The 10,353-nt window shown below is 46.8% G+C and overlaps 1 protein-coding gene across 2 annotated transcripts in view; it reads left to right on the top strand.

The window, feature by feature from the left end:
* Positions 1 to 2,343: 2,343 nt before the first annotated feature.
* ALDH1A3 (aldehyde dehydrogenase 1 family member A3) overlaps positions 2,344 to 10,353 on the top strand; it is a 32,764-nt gene continuing 24,754 nt past the window's right edge. Inside the window, exons 1-2 of one of the 2 annotated variants that reach the window (XM_030498226.1) lie at positions 2,344 to 2,524; positions 6,055 to 6,159. In XM_030498226.1, the coding sequence (XP_030354086.1) occupies positions 2,426 to 2,524; positions 6,055 to 6,159 (204 nt within the window). In that variant the 5' untranslated portion in view covers positions 2,344 to 2,425. The remainder of the gene's footprint in view (positions 2,525 to 6,054; positions 6,160 to 10,353) is intronic. The other variant, XM_030498227.1, reaches the window with a different exon arrangement.

The following is a 10,353-nucleotide window of genomic DNA, read 5'->3' as shown; positions in this document are numbered from 1 at the left end:
AATAACGCCTGAAATAATTTCCCCAGGAATGTTCTGTAATAATCTTCCTTATGAGAGGTAAGAGACATGCGAGAAAACCCACTAGAAAGGACTCTTTAAACACTGCTTGGCCTGGAACTTCTTATTCGTCATTCTCCTCATCCACATATTTTGTCCTCTAGTTACAAGAGTAATTTCCACTTTAGCTGAGCATTTCTGTGGGCAAAATACAGACAGAAATGGATAAATTCTATTGATATTTTGTCACCTCTGTAATGATTTCCTCCCCACTCCCCGCTATTCAAACTATCAGGTTATTGCCCATAGTGTTGTGATACATTCTGGTAAAACCAGAAATGGCAAATTACTAGAGGTCCAAAAAGGTTTGGTTGCCAGCTCATGCCGCTGGGCCTAATGCATCAGTGGCCATTTCTTTTCTAGAGATAATAGACAGAAATATCTCCTGTCGCAGGCTTGAACTTGTGCATCCTATTGGTCACCTTGTAGTTTTGTTGAGGACATCTAAAGATAGCTTAGATCCAAACTCCTCTTTATTGGGACCAGGAATACGTTGGGATTTGATTAACAGATTCTTCTAGCTTTGAGGTTTTTGTAGCTTTTGTGGGTAATAGCAACTGGACAGTTAAAAATGGACAGCTTAGAAATAAATATTTCTGCTGTTGTAATGAATCCCTTTATTTTCTGAGAATTTGTTTCTGCCATTGCATACGAAGATATTCCCACAAATTATTTATAATTGAAGCACCTTCCCATGTGAAGAGAAGATTCCATCTTGCAACTGGTAGGGTGGATGAGCCCTTTACTGTTGACAGTTCAATAGAAATCAATTCAGTGATTTGTCTAGTAAAGTTATGTAGATTGTGGGGGATAAAAATCTTCGTGTTATGGCAGCTATCAGGAACCAAGCACCACCAGATAGGTTTTCACCTGGGCAGAGGACCTCCAGGAATACCCTGCAAGTTGCGGGAAGTGGGGTTTGATTCATCAGTGGTACTTTCCCTTCTGAATCAGCACTAACTCTTATGGTGCTGTGATATCACGGGCTATCCGCCTTTGAAGCGCTGAGTATTTTTAAGCATTCTACCAGCAAAGTGCTGACTGTTGCTGGGGATTACAGATTCTGTGAAGCATTTTGTAAGATAACTGCTGGCATCTTGCCACTTGTTATATGGAAAATATGTTGTATTATCTTCCATGTGTGTGTGGGTGTAAGGGTGCTCCTAGTGTCCTGGCCCCCAGCCTGCAAAGACTTACACATATTTTATTCAGGATGAAGTTAAGCAATACATAATGAACTTGTTCAGGCGCAGAGCCTAGATCTGTCACTTTAGACATGTTCCATATCCTTTAGGACTTCTTGAAAGACAGCATCTTTCTCCATGTTCTGAGTACGCTACTATGAAAACCATGCTGGAGGTCGGCTGTGTGGGACACAAGTTATCATTGTAGGAAGTTTTAGCGAGAGGGCTTGGTCCTGCCGTGGTATGCTGAAGTCCTTGGACTGGGATAGTCAAACTGGGGTGGTCAAACTGATCCCAGACTCATATATGCACACAGGATGTGCAGTAGTTGCTGTCTGCTGCACATCAGACATTTCATAGGATCACAGACTGGTTTGGGTTGGAAGGGACCTTAAAGCTCATCCAGCTCCAACCCCCTGCCATGGGCAGGGACACCTTCCACTAGAGCAGGTTGCTCCAAGCCCCTGTGTCCAACCTGGCCTTGAACACTGCCAGGGATGGGGCAGCCACAGCTTCTCTGGGCACCCTGTGCCAGTGCCTCACTATAATCACAAAGAAGAACTTCTTCCTAATATCTAATCTAAATCTGCCCTCTGTCAGCTTTTTGTAATTTGATGCAATGTTTCTTCCTCCTTTTCTCGATCAGCCCTGGAAAGCTCTACAGAGACTCTGGGTGAAGGATGGAGTGTCATAGGCTGAGATGAGGATGTCAGGGCACCGAGAATGGCAGAGAAAGTCTCTTGTTGCGGTCAGTAGCGGGTGTTGACAGGTTAAGTGAGGGGAGAGCCTTCCACACAGTCCCTTCCCCACACCACGCAGGGGAGAGCTGAGGTACTCTCCATGCTGACATCCTCTTGTGACCGACTTCTGGGCTAGTTCCTCCCTTTGGGAGAAGCCGGGGTGGCTGCTCTGCCACTCGAAGCCCGCCCGGGTGGCACCAGGCCCCCTCCTTCACCACACGGCGCCCGCCGCGGCCCGCTGGCGCCCCCCGGCCCCGCTGCCTGAGGGAGCCTCGGCGGGGCGGTGCCGCCCGGTACCTGAGGGCCGCGGCCGTGCGACGGGGCGGGGCGAGGGCGCGGGGCGGCGGCCAGTATGGGGGGGGCGGGCGCCCCGGGCGCGCCGCTCTTAAGGCGGAGGCGCGGGCTGGCAGCGGTAGAGGGCGGCGCGGGTTCGACGGCGCGGCCATGGCCGCCCTCAACGGCGCTGTGGAGAACGGGCAGCCCGACAGGAAAGTGCCGCCGCTGCCGCGGCCCCTGCGCGGCTTGGAGGTGAAGTACACCAAGGTGAGCGGGAGAGGGGAGGCGGGCGTCGCCGTGGCACTGCAGGTGCTCGGTGAAGTCAGGCCGGTGGTGAAGTTTTATCCTTTTAACACAAAGTTTTCACCATCGCTGTCGTTTTTCTTAATTCTTTTATTCCTCCTGCTGCCCTAGACAGTGGGCTTATGGGGGTGCAAGTGTGGTTGTATGACTGCAGTGAGCAGGTGACTGTGGTGTTTCTAGGGGAGCTGCTGTTGCCCCAATCCCTAAAACCCAAGAAGCCAATTTTAGGGGGAAAACCCCAAAACGCTAAAGTTGTGGTGCCACCCTGGGTGCCCACGGGCACCTCTCCCTGGTGGAACAGCAGCCCTGGTGCCCATCAGTGGCAGGCCTGCGGTGTGAGGGCTGTGGTGCTGAGCTGTCCCCTCCCGGCTGCCATCTTCCCAAGCACAGTGCTCGCAGACCCACCTGGGCAATGCTTTTAGCATCATGTTGGTGCTCAGCGAAAGCGGATTTGGATGGGGTGAGCCCGGACGGAGGCAAGAAAAGGTTTATCCATGAGGAAGCTGCTTGTCTGGGATGTGTTCTGCTGTCCTTGACCTGGTGTGGAGCTCCCATGCAGTGGGACGGGGTCTGCTGGGTGCAGGGTCAGTGCCAGGGTGGATTTGGGTCCTGGTGAATGCAGGAGTGTAGAGGAGAGCCAGTGTCCGACGGGACTGGCCTTTGTGAAAGGGCTCTGTGATGGGACTGGAGCTGCCCTGGAGTGGTGTTAATATATGTCTTGTTGGTGGCTCGCCATCCCAACAGAGCTCCTCCATGGCTTCCCGATGGGATGAGGAGTCCGGCAGCACAAACCCACACCTCTCCATCTCCACTGAGCTTCCTTTCAAACAGTCATTCCTGACCTTCCAGGTTTAACCAAAGGCTCCTGAGTGTGATCACTTTGTCCTCCAGAGGTGAGGCTGGCACTAGTGTGGAGCTGAGCACCACTGCAGAAATCTCAGCTCCCCAACACAGTGTAGCTCTGTGATAGCAGAGTCGCCTTTTTGTTCCACAACAGCCTGACCTGCTGCCTTGTACAGTGGGGTAAACATCCCGGCTGGTTACGCTGCTGGGGAGCCTTGACTGCCATAATTTGAATGATGTTCCTGGACTAAAAGAGCTGGAGGGGCTGAATGAGTGTGTTAATTGCTGTTACATTTCTGTATTAAAAATAAAAGGCAGGACGTGAAGTTCATTCTCTTGCAGTGAGAAGCAGTAAACAGTGATAGCTTATCCAGCGAGGTGTTGATTTGAATTGTGCAATCTGAAGTACTGAACAGATTAGCAGTTAGTGGTAATCACCGGACTAGATTAATTTTTAACATCCCAAATTTATTGACTTTTTCTCTGTAAGGTAAACTTCTCATTTAATAGCAAATTGGATCTGCAGCTGCTGATTGCGGAATGGTGTAATGCTGCACAAACAACTCTTTCCTGCGTCCAAAATGGACACGGCCATTAAAGTTGTTCTTAAACATCCAAATGTTCTGGTTTTTGTTATTTTTATTGTTGTGAACACTCCTAAATACTCCTTAGGGATCTAATCCTGCAGCCATGTATGTTTTAAAAACACGTGAGGTTTTTATTCTCCAGAGTTTTACCGGAGACTCTGTGCACTAAAGGTATCAAGGTAGTCTCTTAAAAGTGGAAACCAATGTTAATTAAAAGTGTGAATTTGACACTTGATCTGATGCTCCCAGTGCATCTGAGAAAATAATGAGCAGCAGTCAGTGTTCATAAAACTGCGAGGGGTTTTCTAAAAGCTCTGAGCTTCACCAGATGTGTACAGCTGACGGCACGCTCTCCCCTGCTTAGCAGAGAGGTTTATTCGTGATTCTGCCAGTTACGGGGCTGGGGGAGACCAAAAATTTTCAACAAAGATCTTACTTATAAAGCAGCTTAATGCTTGTCATGGATGTGTGATGGAAGTGATCTGTCCACAATTCCCTGTCTCAAATCCTGGGTATGAAGCATGAACGGCTGATACGCTGTTCTGCACTAACTCTTGGCACTAGAGACTCGGGTTATGTGGTGTGATTCCCAGAATGATGCCAATGTATATGTTACATTTAAAACAGCCTGATCCTGTCAGTCTTGTGTTTTACTACTTCTCATAGGAACATCGCTTTCCCATCCCAACCCTCTCGCATAGAATTAATGTTGAATGTGGAGGAAAACTGGTATCCTTCCCCAATCCCTCGTTTGTGAGCATATACCTGATGCTGTAACTTTAGTTCCTCGTATCTCATTTGTAATGTGACTTTCTTCGTTAGTGAAACAAAGGACAATTGAGATTAAAATATGTAAATATTAAAATGCAGGACTTGGAAACAGAGGTAGTTTGGGAGCATTAGTGTCAACCCAGTAAACATTTCTAGCGTTGTATCTTTTCTTGCAGCTTCACTTGGCAACATTCTTTGGCAAAACTTGCTTTTTCTGGGCCTGTCTGAAACAGGTGGCTCCAAAAGTGCAGCTTCTCCACAACAGAATCTCAGATGCTTTCTGCAGAAATAGTAATGAGAAACTCCTTTCAGGAAAAAAAAAGCTGCCCAGGGAACGAAAACCATGACCCAAAGCAGTGGGAATTCTGAATGTAGGGGATGCAACATTAATCTCCTGGTGGTGTGTAGAGACTCATAAACAAGATTGCGAATGTGGATGACTTCCAAGTAGAAGTACTTGCTTACAGCCGCTAACAGGCTACTAATAAAGATTACTTCATCTAATCTTATTTAAAGTATATTTAAAATATAACACTGCCAAGTTAGATCAGAGCATGGATAAGATGCATGTTGAATCAATTAATTGTCTATAGGTATTCATGTTCTGTTTACAGTGAGTAACAACACTCCAGTATTTAATGCATTTTCAGTTACGCAACGCCGGGACTGTTTGTTCTTGCTCTAGAAATACAATATTTTGAAACACTTAAATCTTGTCACAAATGACTCCAAGTGATGTGGGAGGCTCCATCTAGCCTGTGACAAGGCATCGTGGGGTAGAACTGAGCCAGTACTTGCCCTTCTCTGGACAGTGCTGGGAGGGGGCAAGTTGTGGAAGTAGCCCAGGGCAGGACACAACCAACCAAGTAATATTGTACGCTGACATTTCAATTGTAGCGTGCAACAAGGGGCTCCTTTTGCCTGAACCATACGAGTTTCTCTTGGTGTCTGTTTGCTGTTCCCATGGAGATGCATTGCAAAAACTGTCTGTTTCTCATTGCCAAATTATGGTGTTACACTGTGTGGGCCCCATCCTCTGTCCTCCTCTTGCTCAAAACTAACTGGGTGCATGAAGGCTTTTTCATCTCTTCTCTGCCTCAGGTTCTAGTTCAGATAAATGCTGTCTGTATCATCACAGTCTCCCTGGGAGAGAGACTGAACATCCTTGACCCTGCCATCAATGGAAACTGAAAAGCCTTGGGACCTTTGAGGAGTACTTGTGATCTATTTGCATTATCTGCATAACTTTTTCCCTTTCTCTTCCCCATCCCTCTCCCTTTGCTCTCTTTTCAGATATTTATTAACAATGAATGGCATGAGTCTACAAGTGGAAAAAAATTCCCCACCTACAACCCTTCAACACTGGAGAAGATTTGTGACATAGAGGAGGGAGACAAGGTAAGTGCTGTTGGAAAGGCAGTGCAAAACACAGGTTCCAAGGGACTTCCTTTTGTAGGGAAGCACACAGAGGAAAAGGTGGCTTTTAATGACAACATACATCTGGCCAGGCTGTAAGCTGGAGGTCTGGGACACTAGATGTGCTGCTCAAGAATTACACTGGGTAGGATCATTGCTGTCTGACTTGGCAGAGTCACTTTCCCTGGTAGGAACTGCCTGCTGAGCACTGTCAGAGGGGTGAGGTTCAGCATTGTTCTCGTTTTATATCCTGGAAGGAAGCAGCCAGTCTGAGGAAATAGCAGTGATGGTGTATGCACATCCCTGACAGAAGTTGGGCTTTGAGTTGGGAGTGGTTATACACAAGCTGCATGGCATTCTGTTGGAGACGCTGGATGAAACTTGCCCTTTTTTAAACACAATCAACAAATCTGAGTGCTTGGGGGAATTTAAGCTCAGTCATGCAAACACTGCCCACTTCCTACTAGAGATGTAGTGGTGCTTTTCCAACTGGCGTCATGGGTTCTGGCCTCCTGTACAAATGTGGCAACTCAGTTAAAAGCAAACCAGTATCTCTCAAGTTTTAGTAGTCCCTGGTGTGCTGTAGATTAGCCTGGGACATAACTGCTTGGGTTTGGTAATAGTCTGAGGTGAGGAATGATCAGATGTGACACTTTTTGTCCAAAACAGCTCATCATGTATGGGCCAACTGGCCTGATCTATGGGAAAGAGCTGGCGTTTTGCAGTCATAGGAAGATGAATCACAGCTTCTCTGCTGTACCAGGGCTTGGGCTGCTTATTGCTGTTGGGCAGTAAGTGATGGGCAGTGTGGGCATTTCTGCCTGTACTGAGGTATCTTTTTCTTGGTACCTAAGCTTGTCCAACACTTGTGAGGCACAATGCCTGGTTTCCAGCCAGGTAGCTGCCTTGGGGATCCTTTCCTAGTAGGACTCATACCAGTTGTGGAGGGGCAATGTGTTTAATGGTATTACACTGTGTAGAGTATAGACCCTGACCCTTCTGAAGATGGGAGCAAACTTGGTTGGCAGTACAAGTCTCCAGCCTGCATCCAAATAGTCTGTAAGGTAGCTGTTCTTTTGGGTAGCACTAAAGCAGCCTCTGATTGCCATGGAGGGTCTGTGCATCCATGGGGCAATTACATGTTGAGGCAGAACCAAACATTATGTGTAATTGCTTTATACTAGCTGGGTAGGACATAACTGTGTTTAATTGCAGTGGCATGTAAACAGTGGAGCTGAAGCAAATTCTGATGCAACTGTGTTCTGTTAGGCAGGAACCATGATGTGTTATTGTTCCCTGAGCTAAGTGTGTCCTCAAGCAGTTACTGAGCATTACATGAGTATTTCAAGGCTGCCTTTTCATGACTTGGTTAAAGAAAATTGTTATGCAGAACTAAAAGGCCAGTTTTGCTGCTTGTCTCCTTGAGACTTATCCCTGCCTGAATCCAAGGATAACTTCCACCTTCTAGCTTGCAGGGGTGTAAACCTTTCCTTGGGGCCAGTCAGTGGAGCCCTCTGCCCATGGATACTCAGCATAGGTGGCTGACTCCTTGGTGCATAGAATAATTACAGGCAAGAATGTAAGTTAGTTGCACCTTGGGTGCTGAAGGTCTTTTCTTTCTACCTCTTTACATAACACTTAAAATCATAGAATAGTTAGGGTTGGAAAGGACCTTAAGATCATCTAGTTCTCCAGTCTATTGGAGTTACTACAGGAAGTGGTGAGTTGTTTGGTGCTTTCCAGTGTCTTGTCCCCATGTGCCACCATACTTGGTTGTGCTGGTCAGTACCACCATAGGAGTGGCAGTTCCTGGTGCTGGCTTTGGCTCTGCTTTGAGAGCAGGGCTCCACTTCTTACCCCTGAACAGAAACCTGCCCCTCCCTGGCTGTGCAGAGTGTGTTCCGCTTAGGCTGCACGTGAGGGGTGAGAATTTGGCAGCTGATATCTCAGCAATGACAATTTAGTCTGGTGCTGAAACTTGGCCAATGCTTTATGAGGCTAGGAGCAAAGGTTTTGATTGTTCTTTAGTTATAGAATTAAAGATAGAATTTCCCTTGATGGGATAGTTGAGCGATAAAGGAAAAAGAAGCACTGAAAATAAAATGACACATTCTTCCACTGGATACTTGGAGACTTTTTGCCTCCCAAATAACAGCTTTGTGTCCAAGTGTTTGCCAGGTTGATAATGAGCAGGAATAACTTTCTTCATTAGACTTCTGCCTCCAGCAAATAGTGCAGCCCCAGAACTGCCACCCTGTCTTGGTGTTGCCATGTGAAGGCAGAAACACTTGTACCATTGTTATTTCCCTGGCACTTGAAGACAGGCTGAGATAAGAGGCTGCATCAGTATTATTCCCTACACCGACTTGCAATGCCCCCAAGGTTTTTTGGACACTTTGGGCTGTTAAGATGCTGTTTGTAGCTGTTTTGAACTGGGGCTTAAAAGTTAGAGCAGTGCAATGTGTACAGTGTTTGCAGCGGAGCAGGTCAGAGAACCTCTTCTAATTGAGAAATTGTGGCATGCTAATGCCCTATGTTGGGAAAGTGCCTTTCCAAAGATGTGCGCTTTGGAGGCTTTTCAAAGAAGTTAGTAATTGAACTGATGAAAGATGGTCTCTACTGGCTGTGCTCATCCCTGGCATTCTCCTTACTGGACAAATGGAAGCAGTGTTGTGCACACTGAGCATGAAGCAGAGCAAGGCTTTTCTGCAGGTGTTTTTCCTGCTCACAGAGTGACATGATGGTCTCTGCTGTGCTGCTGAGGCAGGAGAGAGGAGTAGAAAGGATAGAGGATGAAAGAGTATAGAAATAGAGCAGCGATGAGCAGGACTTGATGTAGAGGAGGAAGGTGAAGGAGGTGGATTAAAACAAAGAACAGTGTGAGTTTGTTCAAGGGGGAAATGGTATGTGGTTGTGTAACTGGGGGTTGTATCATAACACAAACGTGCAAGGTGGGTATGAAGGTTTGCAGACATTTCCCAAGGCTGCAATGCTTGACTTTGTAGTCTTAATATTCTCTTAGTGGGTTTTTACTGTAATGCTCAGTAAAGCTGTGTAGATCAGAACTGAGCACCAGGATGCACAGTGTGTCCCTGGCACCTTGACAGTTATGAGTCTTTGTCACGCCTTGTGCCTACCTATTGCAACATGTCTGCAATGAACACGCCATTCGGGCTCCCCTAACGCCTAGTCATAACAGGATGGATTAAGAATGGTATTTCAGCCTTCCTGAAGAATTTCCTTGTTTTTGCTGATCTCTCAGACCTATTGAGTCTATGCAGACTCACAAGATCTCACTTGGTGGTGCTACTTCTGAGGGTGATTTGAAAAAGCCTTTTTGCTTATGTGATGATGACTACAGTCTCCTGTGTGTACCCAGTATGTCTGAGAAGAGACATGAATGAAGACAGTTAGTATTTGGAGGAGCTACAGCAGAGCTCAGGTGCTCCCATATTTAGAGGATGGGGGAAACCTGGGCATGCACTGAAGTTCTCTGCCCATCAGCCATCTCACCCCTGTTCTGTGAGTTCCAGGGTAGTGGGACCCTCAGTACTAAAGGCATGTTGTATTGTGGCCTGTGCCAGTGCAGACTCAATGCTTTCCACATCAGTGCTCCCAGCCCAGTTACAGAAGCTAATTAATTGCTGCTAAGGGAAGACTAATTTAAACCTGACACACTTCTAGTGTTTCATTGTCTGCTTTGTCACATAAAATATAGCCTTCTTTCAGCTGCAGCCTTCATTCCAGCAGGCAGGATGAGGAGTACGTAAGTGTGCAGTGGCTGGTGGTGCCTTCTGGCTTTTGTGATGTGCCAGTTTGAATCCAGATCAACTCAACTGAAGTGAAACACTCTGAAGGCTCATTCTGCCTGTGGGTGATAGGGCCCAGGCAGTACAGACCTGCCTGTGCAGTGGCTGTTTGCTTGCCAGCACTCTTGGCTTGACCAGAGCCATTTTTAACCCCCTGTATGAGCACAGGTTTCCTACAATGGTTTCACCATCAGTGCCCTTCCAAAGAGTGGATTTCTTTTCCCAGCAGTACAAGTCAGACTATTTGAAAGCTGTGTAATCTTCTTGCAAAGAAAAGGAGCCAAACTTAGAGTAAGTTTGGGTGACAACTTGCTTTTTGTCCATGAACTTTTGCTGTAAGAAGGCAACATATATCCCCATAACATTT

This window comes from Strigops habroptila, chromosome 9, assembly GCF_004027225.2.
Source record: "Strigops habroptila isolate Jane chromosome 9, bStrHab1.2.pri, whole genome shotgun sequence".
In the NCBI taxonomy this organism is placed as follows: domain Eukaryota; kingdom Metazoa; phylum Chordata; class Aves; order Psittaciformes; family Psittacidae; genus Strigops; species Strigops habroptila.
This window is presented reverse-complemented; position numbering and strand designations above follow the sequence as displayed.